Genomic DNA, 19715 nt, shown 5'->3' with positions numbered 1-19715 from the left:
CCCTATTCCTAGCCAAAACTTGTCCCATATCCTGTTCCTTAAATGTTGTCTAAGCCATGGAATCCTTCGCCCCAACCCCTCGTGGCCTAACCATAAAAATCCGTATTTCTGGATCCCACCCCTCCTTGTACAATGAACTTCACTTTGTCAGATACCATCAGTCTCTTTCCCTTGCAAACCTTTTTTTATAAAAACATGTCTCCATGGCACAGGCATCCTTGAAGCACATCCACTCTCTCTACAAAATACTGCCACTATGCAATCTTCACTACCTACACCTCATCACCCAAATTGAAATCCTCATAATCCAACACCTAGAAGAACATGACAAACATCCAACTCAACAAGTTACCCAGCCTGCTGAAATCCTACTCCCACTCTGGGGGCCCACTATCCAACTCCAACCCTCCTCCCACCTCGTCAACCCCTCATAGCACCCAGACCCTGCCTGGCTGACCTTTTCAACTTACCACTTCCTCTAAACTCATCTGCCAGCACTCCACAAAATCCAGAACACTGTTGTTAATCTCTCCACCAAAATCCTCAGCCCCACAGAAGTTTCAGTCCTACCCAAAGGTCTACTCCCAGGTGTAACCATGTTGGACTTGTGAAAGATCTATTCTCATTCTCCCGCTCCTTAGAGTGGAAACACTTCTTTGCCCTCAACCCCTCCCAGCCAAAGCCAGTCCAATACAGATATCGAACCCTTCCTGTCCAAATTGGTATCATCATCCAATTTTGACTCTCTCACACTTTGGCCTAATCATCACCTGGTCACTTTCCAGGAATTCCTAATTTCCAACCTGGCCTCACCATCCTTCCCTAGGACCCTAAGACCAACAACCTTTCTTCAGAAGAAAGGACTTCCCTAAAAAACCTAAAACCCAATCATCTTCCAGGTAGACAATGGTTCCACCACTGCTGCGATGAATCAATACCTAGTGGAGTGCCTCCACCAGTCGTCTGACACCTCCACCTATAAGCTCTGCCAGAGTGACCATATGCCAGAAGTCCAACATAGCTTCCAATCGCTGCAGAAATCGTTAGGCCCTTCCCAGAACCTCTCCCTTGAATCCATCTCCTTGCTCACCCCAACAACAGTCCGCACACACACCTTCAACATGCCCCACAAAATACACTAACCTAACATTCCTGGGTGCTCAATTGTGGCTAGTAACAGCACCCCAACCAAAAGAATCTTAGTACTTGTTGTCCAGCATCTGCAACCAATTGTCCAAAACATAGCCTATCACATTAAACATAACCACCACTGCCTGCACAACCTCTCCATCATCCCCACACCCTTACCTTCTGGGTCACTACTCGTCAGTGTAGATGCAACCTGCTTATACATAACATCTCTCATGCCCATGGACTTGCCACGATTGAACACTATCTCTCCTTACGCCCTGCAGAGTCCAAACCCACCACTTCATTCCTTATCCATAACTACTTCATCTTTGAAGCAGAGGTATACAATCAAATTCATTGAACCCCCTTATGCCAACCTCTTCATGGGCCACCTAGAGGAAATGTTCCTAGCTTCCAAAAACCCCAAACCCTGGTCCAGACTAGTCCAGGTAAACTGATGAAATCCTTATAATATGGACCCAAAGCCAGGACACCTTATCCTCATTCTCAGCACCTTTGCTCCCATCCCCTTTACCTGGTCCTCCTCCACCCATCGTGCCATCTTCCTAGATGCTGATATCCTCCTCTCAGAAAGCTCCATCCACACCTCAGTCAACATCAAACACACCAATCACCAACAGTACCTGCACTTTAACAGCTAACACCCATTCCACATCAAAAGAATCCTTCTCATACAGCCTGACCACCCTTGGCAGACACATCTGTTGATGGTAACTCCTTCCCCCAGTATGCTGAAGGCCTTCTCAGACAGGCAAATCCCCCCAGACCTAATACACTAACAGCTCTCCCATGCCATATCCCCACACACACCTGATCCTCACACCCATCCCAAGAACCAACCTCAAACAAACAGCCTCCTTGTCACCCAATACCACCTGGGACTGGAACGACTGAACCACACCGTTTATCATGGCTTTTATTATCTATCACTATGTGCTGAAATGAAAGACATCCTACCCAAGATACTTCCATCCCCTCTGAAATGGTGTTCCGGCACCCACCCAAGCTCCACAATATCCCAGTCCATACCTATGCTACTCCTACTCCCAGTTCCCTGCCACAGGGATCATATCCTTGCGGAAGACCCAAATGCATGACCTGCCCTATGCTCCCTCTCAGCACTTCCTACTCCAGTCCCAACACAGTCTTGTCCTACCCCATCAGAGGACAGGCCACCTGTGAAAGCAGTCATATTATATACCAGCTCTGCTGCAAACACTGCACAGCGTTTTACTTTGGTATGACAACAAACTAGCTGTCAGCCAGAAGCTTCACAACACTTGCCATCTGGATCCTCCCCACCACTACCAGCTTTTCTGAGCTGCACAATTAGAAGCTATCCTTACAGCACATCCTTCACTCCTATAACCTCCCTGACCTAAACCTAAGGTAACTCACTGTCCCCCCACACAATAGTGTATTTGTTGTTTGTATGTGAGTGTGAGTGAGTGTGTGTGTGTGTGTGTGTGTGTGTGTGTGTGTGTGTGTGTGTACACCATCCCTTTCACATTGCTCCTACCCAACATGTATCAGCTAGTTGTGTGCTGCCATGTCAGTCCCTAGTCTACATCTACATCCTCATGATTACTCTGCAATTCACATTTAAGTGCTTGGCAGAGGGTTCATCGAACCACAATCATACTATCTCTCTACCATTCCACTCCCGAACAGCGCGCGGGAAAAACGCACACCTAAACCTTTCTGTTCGAGCTCTGATTTCTCTTATTTTATTTTGATGATCATTCCTACCTATGTAGGTTGGGCTCAACAAAATATTTTCGCATTCGGAGGAGAAAGTTAGTGACTGAAATTTCATAAATAGATCTCGCCGCGACGAAAAACGTCTTTGCTTTAATGACTTCCATCCAAACTCGCGTATCATATCTGCCACACTCTCTCCCCTATTACGTGATAATACAAAACGAGCTGCCCTTTTTTGCACCCTTTCGATGTCCTCCGTCAATCCCACCTGGTAAGGATCCCACACTGCACAGCAATATTCTAACAGAGGACGAACGAGTGTAGTGTAAGCTATCTCTTTAGTGGACTTGTTGCATCTTCTAAGTGTCCTGCCAATGAAACGCAACCTTTGGCTCGCCTTCCCCACAATATTATCTATGTGGTCTTTCCAACTGAAGTTGTTCGTAATTTTAACACCCAGGTACTTAGTTGAATTGACAGCCTTGAGAATTGTGCTGTTTATCGAGTAATCGAATTCCAACGGATTTCTTTTGGAACACATGTGGATCACCTCACACTTTTCGTTATTTAGCGTCAACTGCCATCTGCCACACCATACAGCAATCTTTTCTAAATCACTTTGCAACTGGTACTGGTCTTCGAATGACCTTACTAGACGGTAAATTACAGCATCATCTGCGAAAAACCTAAGAGAACTGCTCAGATTGCCACCCAGATCATTTATATAGATCAGGAAGAGCAGAGGTCCCACGACGCTTCCCTGGGGAACACCTGATATCACTTCAGTTTTACTCGATGATTTGCCGTCTATTACTACGAACTGCGACCTTTCTAACAGGAAATCACGAATCCAGTCGCACAACTGAGACGATACGCCATAGGCCTGCAGCTTGATTAGAAGTTCTTGTTTGAGCTAGTCTAAAGACTAGCAGAGAAGAAAATACGTCTTTTGAGGTATTGCTTCTTCAAAAATTTCATCTTTGTCCCAGATGATGTTATGTGGAAACATTATTTCATTTACCTCAGGTTTTTGTTTTTATTACTATAATTTAATACTATCTTTACATTAGTGAATCATAACACATTGGATCAAGGGATTCTGAATCAGACGATATTTCACACTGCACTGAAATTTTCAGTTAAATTCATCAAATTGTCCCGCTTCTGTAAGAGTACTAAAGACTCCGTTCAAATCCAAGATGTTCAGTTTAGTAGCAGCGTTACTTATTCTGCTTGAAAGAGTACTGTACATAGTCAAGGATGATTGGGTTTTGGTTTTCATTCAGTTCATCAATAATTCCTGCTCTCTGATTGGCAGCTTTAGCATTTCTTTCTGTTTTAGTTACGTTCGTGTCTTTTCTGATCTTTTTGTACAGTTTCTGCAGCTCCAAGAAATTAGCGCTCATTATATCAGCACACTGTCACTGAAGCAAATAATGAAATGCTCTCGAACTGGTACGTTTGTTATGGTGACATTTTTGTTGCATATTTTCGGCAGCTTCCTGAACCCTCTGAGGACAGTTTTTCTGTCAGTCTCGTAAACATCGTTTGTGCTAGAATGGCGGAATTAAAGCTGTGAGGACGGGGCGTGAGTCGTGCTTGGTAACTCAGTCGGTAGAGCACTTGCCCGCGAAAGACAAAGGTCCCGAGTTCGAGTCTCGGTCCAACACACAGTTTTAATCTGCCAGGAAATTTCATATCAGTGCACACTCCGCTATAGAGTGAAAATTTCATTCTAGAAACATCCCCCAGGCTGTGGCTAAGCCACGTCTCCGCAGTATCCTTTCTTCCAGGAGTGCTAGTTCTGCAAGGTTCGCAGGAGAGCTTCTGTAAAGTTTGGAAGGTAGGAGACGAGTTACTTGCGGAATTAAAGTTATGAGGACGGGGCGTGAGTTGTGCTTGGGTAACTCAGTTGGTAGAGCACTTGCCCGCGAAAAGCAAAGGTCCCGAGTTCGAGTCTCGGTCCGGCACACAGTTTTAATCTGCCAGGAAGTTTCATCGTTTGTGCTGCTTTTGACTGAAACGTGATCGTCCATTTTCAGATATTTTTGTGGTTAATTTTGCAACTGCAGCCCTTTTACAGATCTGCGAAATTAACTTTCGAGAAAAGAGAATAATCAGTACGTAAAGTGTCATCAACGTATGTTGAAGGCTTCCCCCATGGCTGTTTGAATAAGTTAAAAACTTTTTTTGTGGCTCCAGGGGCTAGCAGCTGTTTAGTTCTATCTTTATCGTAAGTTCAGTTGCGGATCGAAACAAAGCAACAGTAAATTTAAAGAAACGTATCGTCTCTACTTGGAGGTTATTTCTCAGAGACATCGCCGTTACTGCAACCTGCAAGATTTTTTTCATTCTTTATAAGATCTTACTTAATTTTCAATTAGGAGCTTGCTCTGAACGAGTGTATACCGTAATGGATAAAATTTATTCTGATATTACTTTCGCAAACAATCTTATAACCTTTTAAATAAATTACTGTGTGTGAAAGTAATGTTTTTTGTATTGTGATAAATTTGTTAAGGTTTTCAACTTAGCAATCTACTAAATCCCGAATCGGGATAAATATCGTTTTAATCGGTTACACATCCTGCCGACTATCGATATACCTGACGAATGTCTCTGCAATGATAATCGAAGGGAATATTTATCGATTTCAATTTTGTTTGTGTATACTTACGCCCGCCAAAAGTGATGTTGCCCGCACCATCAAAGATAATAAGTAGCGCCATTATTGTTATGTTGTTTAGATATGTGTTGAGCCATGGGAAGCGAAAATGAAAATACTGACAGCAATGTAAAAGTTTACGGGCGTCTCGGAGAAAATGAGGATATAATTCTCACTGATACTTCACTTTTTAAAGATGTTAAATTTTATATCAGCGGCAAAGCTCAAGATAATGTAAGTTTTTGCTCACTCGATGCTTAAGAAATGCTAATGTGGAACAGCTGATTGTATTCTTGCCCTGTAAATATATATTTTGTTGCAGGTTTTGCGTTTGCTGTTGGACGGCGGCGGGGAGCGTATGAATTATTTTTATGATTTTGTTACCCATTGCATTATAGGTGAAGATGCGTCTGAAAGTGATATCAGTGATGCAAAGGAATTATATGAAGTCCCAGCTGTAAATCAGAATTGGGTTTTACTATCAGCGCAGTGCAGGAAACTTTTACCGTATCCTTTGCATGAAGTTATGATGATCCTTTGTGAAACCTTTGGAGCAGTCACAAGACAGAATGGTTTAAAAATTGTTGGAGCGTTAGTTGGAAACCCTTTGATATTGGACTTTGTTCTCCCATGTGTTTGTGGTCCTTGTATACGCAATTTGTTGATATTCGTCTGCTTATATTAAAACTACCATTACTTGAAACTTCTGGACCTATGGTATCACTTGGATCATAGGCCGGAGTGAAGCACTTCTTAGTGTAACATGTTTATTGTAACTTACGTGAATTTCGATGCTGTCAGTAATGAAAGCAGAAGTAATGTAGGCCCTATGCCGAGTACTTTTTTTTGCATCAAGTGTGAAGTTAATTTACTACCACTCCTATGGTTCTGCTGTGATGGAGCCCTGCGTAATGAGATGTGTTAAGGCATCAGGTGATGGAGGATGTGCAAGTTGACCATTAATGGTTAATTGTAAATGTATTATGTAAAACAGATCTGTGCTTCATCTATCATAAAGGGATGTGGCGATTTGGAATTACAGGAGAGTAGTGGACGTTCAGTGATGTGACAATCTGTTCTGGGAGCCTCACTTTTGCACAGGCAGAAATTCACTTTTTTCTTGTCATCCAAATAAAGTGTGTTTGGTGAACCATTAATTTCACTTTTACTGTTGATGATCATAAATACTGACAAATTCTTGGATTTGTTGAAGATGTGATGAAATCTCTGGATTTTGTCTGTCTTGGGTGGGAGATGTGGCTATATTTCATTGCACTTGCTTAAAAATTGAAATAATGAAATGTGTGTGAATTTGTTTGATAATTTCTTTAATCATGTGTTTAGTACATCAGGATTCCCACCAGAAGGAACACAGCTTTTTGTTAGAGTCACAGCATGCCTCTCTCAGCTCAGCTACGAAGATGCCAAAGCCCTTTGGGCAATGGTAACATTCAATGGTGGTAAATGTCAGCTTCAGCTTGATAGAAGCTGCACTCACTTGATTATATCAAAACCAGCTGGTGTAAGTGGATAACAACTCAGTGTTTTATGAAGGATGTTGATTGTGTTGTGGTTTATGTGCTGATAGTTTGTATAATTGAAGACTATAATTTCATGAATATAAGCTAACAAATTTTTCCTTCAGTTGTAGGCCTACTGCATTGTACTAATCTGTTTTGACCATTTAGCACATTCGTCAGGATGATTCTGTTTGATATGGTTAACTACTTTTAGATTGAATTTGGTTGAAGATATATTGCCTTTTACAGTAACATTCCTAAGTATATCTAAACTGTTACTTTTTAATTATTAAACTCACAACCAAATTATGAGTTGCCAACTTACCTCAACCTCAGGCTAAGATTCAAATTAGCGTGGCACGACCACAGTCTTGCTTTCCTTTTTTTCTAACTTCTAATTCTTTTTTTACACTTTCATTGGCTTTACCAGCTTACAACCAGTTTGTTACCTTGTGACTAACTTGGACCTAAGGTTATGTTACGGATCAGTCTGTTACCTGATCCTAAATTTTGGGATAAGACACTGTCACATACTGACCAACTAGCTTGCAAATACCTTGCCATTATAATTTTCAGAAATGATTTAATGTCTGTTGCGTATGAGGAAAGATGTTATTCTCATTTAGTATTTACTTTATTTTCCAATGGGGTGCTAATAACCATGCCATTGAGTGCCCTGAAACCAATCTGCTTCACTTTGTCCTGTACTGTTCAGCATTCCACCTGCCTGGATGTTGAACTCCACCTCTGCAGTGGCTCCATAAAACCCTCCCGCCATATACGTCCGACCAACTATTAACTCCTAGCCACATCGACCGTATACATTCATTTGATGTGTTTGTTACAGGTTTTGGCATTATAACATGGACGGTCAGTTGTGAATAAAGGAAGTAATAGATCCCTGTTCGTTGATAGGGCACTGGACAAATGCTGTCAGCTTATAATAAAGATTGCATACACAACACTCGTGCAACCCACCCTATAATAATGCTCAAGTGTGGAATACGTGCAGAATAGATCTAACAAGGGATATGAAGCGTATACAAAACAGGACAGCACAGGTTATTTGACTCATGAGACAGAGTCGAAGAAATGCTTGAAAACCTGAACTGTCAGGTGTTTAAACATGTACACAAAATATCCTACAAAAATCTATTTACATATTTACACAGTTCTGAAAACACATATCGGATACCACACAGGTATCACTCGATAAGGATCCCAAATACTTGTTTGGATAGTTACCTCATTTGTAGAGGCATTTAAGTCTTACTTCCCTTGTCTCAAGAATGAATGGAATAGGAAGAAACTTCAGAACGTTGTAGAATACAAAGTTCCCTCTGCTATCACTTCATAGTGGTTAGTAGAGAGCAGGTGGAGATGTAGATATCATTACGGTGACCCAAGTAAGAGACCTGTCCTGTGCTAGTCTCATCAGATATATGCTGGGCTACCAGAACCACCTGAGGAAACTGTCATGTCATATTCCAATTCTGCTGTAATGTGTCCACTGCCTTTTATGTGGGCATGACCCCCAACCAGCTGTTCACTCGAATGAGTAACACATTATCAAACTGTAGCCAAGAGCAAAGTTGACCTCAGAGAGACAGAATATGCTGTTGAGTACTACATAATATTCTTCAGTGGCTGCTTCAAAATCCATGCTGTCTGAACCCACTTCCTTGATTACCTGCTTCTCATCGTGCAGGTGGGAATTATCATAACAGCTCCCTGATTTGCACAATTGTTCTGACCCAGTGAGGTGGGACAGTGGTTAGCGCACTGGACTCGCATGTGGGAGGATGATGGTTCAAAGCCGTGTCTGACCATCCTGATTTAGGTTTTCTGTGATTTCCCTAAATTGCTTCACGCAAATGCCGGGATGGTTCCTTTGAAAGGCCACAGCTGACTTCTTTCCCAATAGTTCCCTAATCCGATGGCTGAGCTGTTTGGTCCCCTCCCCAAATCAACCAACCAACAATTCTCCTGTTTTCAGTCTCCACCCTTGGCATCATGCTTCCCACTTCGCACCATTAATCTACACGCAACCCACTCCTCCACTTCATCATGTGCTGCACTGCCCGTACCTGCACCAATGCAGACTCACAGGTGGCATATTCCTATCCCATTCAAGTGCCACTTCTATGTCCTAGTTGTAACCCTTCTCCCTTTCCTCCATCCCTCACTTCCCCTCCCTATCTCCTTATTTGTCTCATTCACTCCAACACCACAACATGTAACCCAAGATTGTTTGCAACGCTGGTACAAAGTACTAGTACAGGTGTTTAATGTTGTTTGTTAGCTCCACAGAAGGACATTTTGTTAGCTCATGTCCTAAAGCTTTGTGACAAATCCGATCTTGTTTGTGTGCCTGTAAGCTGGCAAATGCTACACAGTAGTTGGTTTCTTTTACTCCTTCCATTATTTGTATTCCATCCAGTACTTTACAGTATTGTATTAATATAACAGAGTAAGCATTATTGATACAGCATTTGCTTGATGCTTTATTGGAAATGGTTATTGACTAATCGCCTTCAGGCAAGACAAAAAATTGATTTCTTTTAATGAGTATCTGAGGAGTTAGTGTCATGCTGGAACACTCATGTTGAAAGATTTTAGTCACCTACCAACATTAGCAATAAATGTTATACAAATTGGGGAGAGCTGTAATGGAACCTGCAGCAGTTCATGATGTGAGTTCCTGGAGGAAGCCTCTCCCTCTGAGGCATTTATTTGTCATATATGTTTTATAAACAACTGTTCTGGTGTGGCACTAATCCTTGCGACACAGGAAGGTAGCAAATTTCTTAGAACACCAAAAGATATTTATTCACCAATCAAAAACTCATATCAGTAAAGCATTGTGCAATTGTAGTTACCCATTTCATTATAATACGTTTATAAAGTACCATTGTCTCATAGTAATCGTGAACAGTTAATTGGATCTGTGGTGGAGTTGTTTGCAGTTTTGTTCAAGAAGTGTAATTTGTTTGCAGGACAAATATGAGTGTGCACTACGAAAAGGTGTTCAGATAGTGACTCCTGACTGGATACTACGCTGCATTTCAACGCGTTCTTTGTGTGATGAGAAGCAGTATGATCCACGACTTTTAACGTTCCCCAAGCCTCAATCTCCTACACAACAGACATCAGATTTTGAGTTAGCAGGTTTGTGTTTTACATAAGCAAATTTTATATATGAAGTATGTCCAGAAAGCAGTGCAGTTTTTTTGGTGCTGGCACTTAAAGTGGCTGCATTGTGTTCCGACCGGTTGGGTTAAGTGGGGAGACTTGACTTCAAAGCAATACCTTCGCTAGTCTGAGCAGTTGAGGTGTCAGGATTGTTGCCTCCCCACTCCCTGTTTAGTGCATGTGACATGAAATGCTATGGAATTATTATTCGAGCAATGTTATGCAATAACAAATCTCTTGTAGAGACCCGCCAATTGATTGTGCAATCTTACGGAGACAGTACTTGAAGTATTCCCAAGTTTTGCTGTGATTGAAAGCATTTATGGGAGGCCAGGAAGAGGTGGTTGATGAAACCTGTGCTGGAAGGCCATCAACCGGAACTGTCGATGGCAATTTGGGACTACCTGTTAACTTCTAACCATTGGTTGAGTGTTTGGATGATTGCAGAAACTCTCAACATTCCCAATACAACTGTACATGAACAGGTGACTGATAAATTGCACGTGAGGAAGCTGTTTGCCAAGCTGGTTTCCAAGCTTTTGACGGACAGTCAGAAGAATCACTGGGTGACGGATATGGCTGAACTTCTTGAATGCATGGAAATTGAACCTTCTTTCTTGGACAGTGTTGTTATTGGGGATGAAGCATGTTTCAAGTACTACCCAGAAACAAGAGGTTAAAGCTGTGAGTGGCCCACTATAGTGTTCCCAAAAACCAAAAAAAGTGAGAATGAGCACAGTGTTGAATGCGTTGTCCACAAAACTTTGTGCACGCTGTCTACTACATTGATAAAAACTACAAAAGAGAGTTGTCCAAGTGAGAAATGGGATCGCCACTACCTGGGAGTTCCTCCAAGACACTGCTCTAAGACCCACTGCTCTGTGTATCTGTGAGTAGCTGGAGAAGCACAACTTGGTAAACCCACTGAAACCTTCCTATAGTCTTGACATGGCTTTGACCAACTTCTTTTGCTTCCCGACGATCAAGGCTGCACAGAAAGGAAGCCTTCCAGGATGCGTACTGCCCATGGCAGAGCCACTGTCACAGTGTGTAGGTGCCCAAGATAATTACTTCAAAGATTATTAAATGTTTCTAATGATATCTACAGTAAATCTGTTGGTTTTAAAAAATGCATTGCTTTCCAGACACATTTTGTATATCATGTTCTCATAAATATAATGAGATTTGATTTTTTGACATTTGGTACTGTTTTTGCACGTTTGCATGATATAATAAATGTGGCTGTCAAAGCTTAATGATCTGTTTTGTTGGTAAGGTTGCAGCAATTCCTTTCTGTGATTTGTGTACTCCTACTGTTCTGCATCATTGCTTTCCTCTTTAGCGTTGTCCAGGGCTCTTTACATTTGTAAATACAAAATGTTTGTCGATCAGTTGAATAGCATTCTATTGCTCTGCTGCAAATTGTATACTTTCTCCTGAAAAATATTTGCCTTCTTGCAGGGGATTTGTCTACAGCTGAAATATTAGGTTTCTCAGATGTGACTAACTTCAAGCAAGAGCAACAGCAACAGCCACAACAGCAGCAGCAGCAGCAACAACAACCACCGCCACTACCACCTCCACAACAGCAGCAACAACAACAGCAACATCAACAACAACTATTGCAGCAACAGGATGGCACTATTCTGTCATTGCCTACGGCCTCTATTGGCATCCAGCAGGCAGCTGGAGCAACAGTTAACAAAGCTTCTCTTCTTGAACAACTGAAGCAGCGTATGCCTTGGAATCAGCCACCACAGCAACAGGTATGGTGTCATACTCTTACATAGAAAACATGATTAGACCTACAATAGTTAACACTTGTGGATTAAATGTCAACTACGATGATTAAAGGTAACTTTTTGTCACCTCGTGCATAAACTGTTGGCTCAAATTTATTATGACACCTTTGTAGAAGTGACATCACTGTTTGGCCACAATAAGTTGACTCTTCATAAGGTGGTTTTTGGGAACGGCAGCACGAGACATGCCTTGCCCCTGCATTAGGAGTGTTGAGAGCAGGAGTGAGGGGAAAGGCAGTGCTTACTACTCCTGCAATGCTGGCACCGTTACCCATATTTCGTGCTCATATGAAAGTAGAAATGACACACACAGAAATATTGACAGCACTTATATACAAATGAATGTCTTTCTATTAGTGCCGATTTTCTCCATTACTGGCAGCACCAGCAAGAAGGGTCAGCTTACTGTGGCTAAACAGTGCAGCATGTAGCTCATAGCATGTGCCATGCGGGCTAAAAGAGCGCTTACAGTGTCTGCGGATCTTCACTTTCATGCTTCTGTTAGCAATTCGCCGGCAGCGGTGGCCGAGCGGATCTAGGCGCTTCAGTCCGGAGCTGTGCGACTGCTACGGTCGCAGGTTCGAATCCTGCCTCGGGCATGGATGTGTGTGATGTTCTTAGGTTAGTTAGGTTTAAGTAGTTCTAAGTTCTAGGGGACTGATGACCTCAGATGTTAAAGTCCCATAGTGCTCAGAGCCATTTGAACCATTTTGTTAGCAATTCCTTATTGTAGGTTCCAACCAATTGGGTGATAGTACACAGTAGCCAATGAGAATCGCCTGAGCTTATAATGTTGTTTTTTCACTAATATTTAGCTGATTTTTCAGAATATTTCATGATTTCCTTGTTGGTGGTTAGGGTAGGACCTAATATTTCGGTGTAAAGAGAATGCCAGCAAAGTTAATTTACAAAGCAAAGGAAATTACTTACGGGCAGTGTGATTGGTTACCCATATCCAGCTCATGATTTGTCATTTTCATTTCCCATCATTTATCATGTGAACCATTGCCAATTACGGTATGCAATAGTACAGTCACAGACACTGTAAGCGCATGTTTACCTGTCACATGGTGTGCACCACTAAAGTATATGTCTAAGGGGACCAACAGATGGCCTTTGTGAATTTTGCTCTCTGCTGCCTTAGGTAAAAAAAAGTGATTTATCTTAAGTTATAAGATGGAGTGGTCGTTACTGTTCTACCGGACAAAAATACGCTTGGTCGTACAATCATGGGTTTTTAAGTTTGCTCCAGGAGGAGACCAAGCGGATACTACAACACATAAAATATTAGTTCACTTCATTAGAGCATAGATAAGAGGAATTACTTAACTTAGTACAGTCCTGTATTTACAATTGTCTGATCATTAACATATCAGTTGATATAGACAAAATACAAGTCTCTCACTTAGAATACTTTTAACCATAACTTTCACATTAAGTTCTGCCTGTTACATTGATCACACAGCTGATCTGCTATAGCCTGCTTAAAATCACTTGATAGTTGATCTCTATCACTTGCCTCTACAGTGTTGCCACATTGGCTGCTGGCTACCACTCAGTAATAGGTAACATGCAAATGTGGCAGGTCACTTCACAAATGCTGATAATGTGTAACGTGGAGCAGTGTTGCAAGTGGCTGCCACAATGTATATTGGAAATGTGAGAAGCTCTATTGACAGCTGATTTAAGTGACCATTGACTGAACTGTGGCAGGAGACTTGTTTTGTAGCTCTGAATTTAAACTCTTGTCCTAAACCAACCACAACCTCCTTACATGTTATATATCTGAGACAGCGGTGGTCAACAGTCTGTGCAGAGCTAAAATCATGATTGATTTGTTCACAGCTGTTGAAGCTAACCTCTACAAGCAAATTCAAGACAGAAAAAGTTTAGTTTCAGCGCTAAAACAAACTGTAATATCTTGCTGTCACCGGTTGCCTGAAACTATCCTCTCACTGGCTACAAGAGCTGCCACATTACCAAATGTTGGCACTTTGTTCCAGATTATAGTAGAGACAGATTCCGGGCAAAAAAAGAATGATAGAGAGAAAAGTAAGAGCAAATAAAAAATTCAGTGAAACGAAGAAAATGCCATGACAAAGAATTAGGAATTTAAAAAATGACATTGAAACTAGTTAATTGAATAAAAATGATATACTGTTTTGCTTAGATTTAGAAACAAGAAATTTCACAATGTTTGACGAGATTGGCATACAATGGTCAGGATTTTTAGTGGAGTATACTGTTTGTGGCACTTTATCCTACCACTGTACAAAAATGTGCGACTATATGAGTTATTTCCCATATTCGACCTTTTTTTGGTCTTTATTGACTGGCCGGCCACCAGTTTAGTCGGCCATTGTGTTAACATTATCAGTTCAAACTTTCCTGTGCTGGAAGCGAAAGAAAATAAGTGTTATGCAAAAACTAGTTGCACGTGCAATTCAGTCTAAACTCAACCTTTACGTGCATAATAGTTTCATAGTAACAAGCCCAGACAAACATAAAAATCTAATTATTAATTTTATGCTGTAAAAATTCATGGAATTGTGGGGTAAACGTTATGCAAACCTCAGTTTTACAATTTGTGAGTCTATGAGTAAGATGGTGGCATAATAGCCCAGTGAAAAAGACCAAAAAAAGGTCAAATACAGCAAATAATGAGAGTAGACACAAATTTTGGTAGGTAAAATGGTAGTTGGGAGTGCCACGGACAACATACTAAAAATCTTGACTGATGGGTACTGAGTGTGAGGAAGGAGGTATGTTTGAAAGTCACTTTCGTATAATTTTCTTGAATAACTGCAAAACTACAGCCTCTACTGAAAATGTATTACTGTACAAGATTAAACTACAGTCTTATTCATGTCTTCTCTAAGACTAATAGTTTGTATGAAGAGAGCTATAGAATATTGAAAATTTCGTGTGATCAACATGCGCTGTAGCTTTAGGTGGCTTTCACAGGACAATTTGAGGTATTTTCCCAGCTTGACAGAGCACAAATGTCCTGTATCAAACTGTTCATCTCCATTTCCTTTACACCACTGTGGTACGTTTTGAATGGTTATTGTTTAAAAAATGGTTCAAATGGCTCTGAGCACTATGGGACTCAACTGCTGAGGTCATTAGTCCCCTAGAACTTAGAACTAGTTAAACCTAACTAACCTAAGGACATCACAAACATCCATGCCCGAGGCAGGATTCGAACCTGCGACCGTAGCGGTCTTGCGGTTCCAGACTGCAGCGCCTTTAACCGCACGGCCTCTTCGGCCGGCGGTTATTGTTTACATCCTATGTATTAGACAGCCCTGGTCTGTCCTATATGCAGTTATCAGTTGCATGGATTGATCACCATGGTCTCATTTCATCAAAATGTGTCTGTGACTCATGAGTAGCTGGCCGCACGAGTGGGCTTTCACGATGGCCCAAAATCGCAGGCCGCATCTGTAACGGATCAGGCCTACTGATATGAAGTCCATCGTTTTCCACTAATGTGTAGGCCTGCCCGTCAGATCTAGACTCACCAACCTGCCCGCAGGCGACATCTTTTTGTGTGTGGCATGATGCAGCGGATTCTCAAGGTTTATCCCAGGATCCTCGGCAGACCAGAGGGCAGGGGCAATGGATTTCAGGGATTGCGACCATTTAACTACAAGTACATTGTACAGTGCTGCATTTTATAGACATTTTATTTATTCTATTACATTTTGGCACTTTGAAAGAAGATCATATATTAGAAAGTATGGACGATAAAAATAAGTAAATTGTGGCAGTCGCTGGAGGTTAGTACTGTGTGTACTCTTATATTTCTAGAAAGAAAAATGTCAATAGTTGTAAAATGAAATGACTGGCATTGATGGCTGGAAATTAGGAAGGTTATCTGCGGGGTTGCAAGCCTTCGTTCAGGTGATGGCGCATTGGGTGACTTGCATCTCAGTGATCATGAAATGATGATGAGGACAACACAACACCTTGTCCACGAGTGGAGAAAATCTCCTACCCATCTGGGAATCGAACCCAGGCCCACTGCACGGTAGGCAAACATGTTACCACTCAGCTAAGCCACAATATCTCTAAAATAATAGACATAATGCAGTGGATAACAACTGATATAATGAATATAATAGAACCAATATCTCATTGGCGGTCATCTACAGTGTTGGTTTACACAACTCTTCCCCACCTTATACACTTCTTTCGAGAGGCCTATTTTTTTCTGAGGTTATTTCTGAAATCAGTGAAGGTATTTTAAATCTGCCCTGCGACTCCAAGGAAATGAATATTTTTGTCACCAAATATAGTTTGTTTTACTGAAATATTATAACATCAGTGGTCTTAATGAAATACATATTTAATTTGGCTTGCTTTCTCCATTTAAAAAGTTCGTTACAAAAGATGTTGATGTTAGTACCTAAGATTTTTGCTCACATGTTTAGAAATACAGAAGTCCCTACATTTATTTGTCAACTTGTGTCTTTATGCACCCTTGAGATCTGAAAATTTGTTAGGAAAGAACGGTAAAACTTATCTGGAAATCATGGAAATACCAGGGAATTTCACTTGGGGCAACCCTGATGGAGTGCGCTCTTAACTGATTTGATTATGAATCTATCTTAAAAAATCTTATTCACCTTTACCTGATCATTGTGTTCGCTTTTGAGTTTGGTGTATTTCAACTAGATAAATATTGCCTTCTGAGAATAGCACTTTGTTTATGGCCTGGGTTGTGTTCATGTTTCTTCTGGTGGCTATATGAGTGTTGCTGCCTCACTGTTCATGTGCTATCATAGCTTTGAGGTGGCGAAATTGGGTAATATTAGTGTTTTTGATTCATTGGAAGAAATACTTGATGGTTCTGGCTCAGTAGGGGAAAATGGATAATTTTGGTACTGATTAAGATTTCTGCGCGGTTGAATGTTGAAGTATGTGATAAGGAAAAGAAGTAATATAGTGTGTCATTTGCAAGAATGTGCCTGCTGAAAGAACATGTATAAAAACAGTTATGGTTGTATAGTGTATCACAATTTGGTTAAAGGTAAAGAATATGACATTGCAGTATCTTTTGCACTATCAGCTTCACTACTGTTACTACGTAATACATTCATGGCAGCAGATGAGACACTTAGATGTTAGCAGCTGACTGTCCTCCTGTACACACTTTTCTTTAAATTGGTGATGTGAAGGCATCACTTGACATTTCTCAAAACTCAACTGTTTCTTCAGCATTTTCATTCTGTGTCATCTTTTTCATTTGTTTTATATAGATGTTTGATAGTTGATGAAGATATGTCACATTTTTTAGGCTAATTCATTTTTGCATTATTCAAAAAGCAAGCAAGAGAAGTGTGGTATAAAGTTGTTTAGCTGTTTGTGGTGCTTTATCTAGTATGTGATTTTGGATGGGGAAGTGTGTTCAGGGGAAAAGGCACAGGAAGCAAGTGTTGTCAGACCTTTGAATAGACTACTGGAAAATTATTTCTACAAGCCACAAAAGGTTTGAGAGTATTATAAATTGCTTCACTACACATCATTATCGTAGAAGAAGGTGGGCCTCAATGTTTTGCAGGAACGTCAACTGTATATGATTAATATATCACCTACACCTGAGGTACTGGCAAGATTAACCTCAATTTGCTCATTGCTAAGTTGGTATTCCAATATTGGAGAGCCTCGGCAATACTGATGCAAGTTTAAAAGGGCCTAGCAATGGGCTGAAGTGTGGATCAGAATTTGTATCGGGAAGGGAGATGCAATAGGGTAGTCCATGCACCTGCATAGTAAGCAGGAAATCCGGGTTCGAGTCTTTGTGGTACAAATTTTAATTCATTGTTTCAGACTATATCATTATTGTATTATGAAAAAGATAGATTGCTACTCACTATAGGGAGGAGATGCTGAGTAGCAGGGAGGCACAGTGGAAAGAATGTGATGTATAAGTTTTCAGACAAATTTCTTCTTCTAAAGTAGAAAACACACACACACACACACACACACACACACACACACACACACCTGTCTCCAGCCACTGTGGCTGGACTGTGAACTGTGCCTGTGTCTGTTGTGTTTAGTAATCTGAGGTGTGTGGTGGGGTTAAGGAGGTGGCATGAGGTGGGGAGGAGGAGGGTGTAGTGCTGTTTGTGTGATCAGGATATAGTGCAGGGAGGGTTTCCACCTGTGCATTTAAGAATAAAACTGGTTTTGGAAGGAAGAATCCAGATGGCACAGGCTGTAAAGCTGTCATTGGAGTGAAGCACATTGTGTTGGGCAGCTTGCTGAGTGACTGGCTGGATCAGCTGTCTCTTGGCCACTGTTTGTCAGTAGCCATTGATGCAGACAAGCAGCTTGTTAGCTGTCATGCCCATGTAGGAAGTAGCGCAATGGCTGCAGCTTAGTTTGTAGGTCACATGACTGGTTTCACAGATAGGCCTACCTGTGAAGGGATAGGAGATGCCTGTGACTGGATTGGAGTAGGTGGTGGTGGTGGTGGTGTATGAGGTAGGTCTTGCATCTAGGTCTATTGCAGTGATATGAGTCATGAGACAAGGGATTGACAGCAGAAGTATAATGAGGATGGACCAAGGATATTGTATATTGCATGGAATACCACTGTGGGAGGGGTGGGAAGGATAGTGGATATGATATTCATAATTTTAGGGCGCAACAAGAGGTACAAGTGGAGAATATGACTCAGTTGCTTGAGTCCTGTGTGGTGTTGGGTCATGAGGGGGACGGTTTCTTGTGACTAGGCACTGGGTACATGGGCTGTTGTAGGCGATTGGAGAGATAAAGCTTGGGAAATCTGTTTCTGTATGAGGTTGGGAGGATAATTTCGGTCCATGAGGGGCTCATTGAGACCCTTGGTCTTCATGTCAATGATTGCTTCCCAGTCTGTGCCATCTGGATCCTCCCTACCAGCACCAGAATGCGCACGAGGGAACTCTTGTGTCGATACATCTTATGGTCCTGTAATCCCCCTTGCCTCAATGTTGGTAATTCCTGTCCTTCTATGTACCCCTTCCCTGCTCCCATTCCAACATTGCACAGCCTTCTACTCTGCTAACACACCACATATTTCCCCTTTCTCTACTCGCTTACCCGCCCCCCTGCTCTTCACCCCGAACATCATGACTGCACCTAGCAGCCGTACACTGTCCCCACTATGTCCAACAGCACTATACCTCCCCAATTCGAACCAACCAACCCTGCAACCACCCCTCCCCCTTGTACTATGCCTCTTCCTTAGCCCATCACCCACTACAGGTTGTTGGACACTTCAGACACATGCACATTTCGTAGCCCAGTCACAGCTGCCAGAGAGAATGGTCGTGTGTGTTTGTGTGTGTGTGTGTGTGTGTGTGTGTGTGTGTTTCCTACTTTGTAATAAGGTCTTTTGGCCGAAAATTTAAGTATAACAGTCTGTTCGTCGTGCCTGTCTGCGACTCAGCGTCTCCTCTATTTGGTGAGTAGCAATCTGTCCGTTTCATAATACTGTTGTAATACTATCCTGAACTTTCCATTGTTTGAAAACATTTGAGAGGTTATTTGCTGCACAAACATAAACTTTATGCCCATTTTATTCCATGTATTCATATTATGTTTCAGGAAGAATGGCTTTTTGTATACGTCTTCAAGCTTTATCAAACTGAAAAAATATTTGTTGAAAATTGATTATTTTACTTGTTC

General features: G+C 41.5%; 1 protein-coding gene across 5 annotated transcripts in view; it reads left to right on the top strand.

Moving 5' to 3' along the window:
- The first annotated feature begins 5544 nt into the window (after positions 1–5544).
- LOC126418612 (PAX-interacting protein 1-like) overlaps positions 5545–19715 on the top strand; it is a 176809-nt gene continuing 162638 nt past the window's right edge. For all 5 annotated transcript variants that reach the window (XM_050085450.1, XM_050085447.1, XM_050085451.1 and 2 more), the window contains exons 1-5: positions 5545–5752; positions 5841–6025; positions 6863–7040; positions 10035–10206; positions 11692–11996. In XM_050085450.1, the coding sequence (XP_049941407.1) occupies positions 5615–5752; positions 5841–6025; positions 6863–7040; positions 10035–10206; positions 11692–11996 (978 nt within the window). In that variant the 5' untranslated portion in view covers positions 5545–5614. The remainder of the gene's footprint in view (positions 5753–5840; positions 6026–6862; positions 7041–10034; positions 10207–11691; positions 11997–19715) is intronic.

The sequence above is a fragment of the Schistocerca serialis genome, chromosome 9, assembly GCF_023864345.2.
Source record: "Schistocerca serialis cubense isolate TAMUIC-IGC-003099 chromosome 9, iqSchSeri2.2, whole genome shotgun sequence".
NCBI lineage: Eukaryota > Metazoa > Arthropoda > Insecta > Orthoptera > Acrididae > Schistocerca > Schistocerca serialis.
Note: the sequence above shows the minus strand (reverse complement) of the source record. Positions and strands in the feature narration are given on the sequence as shown.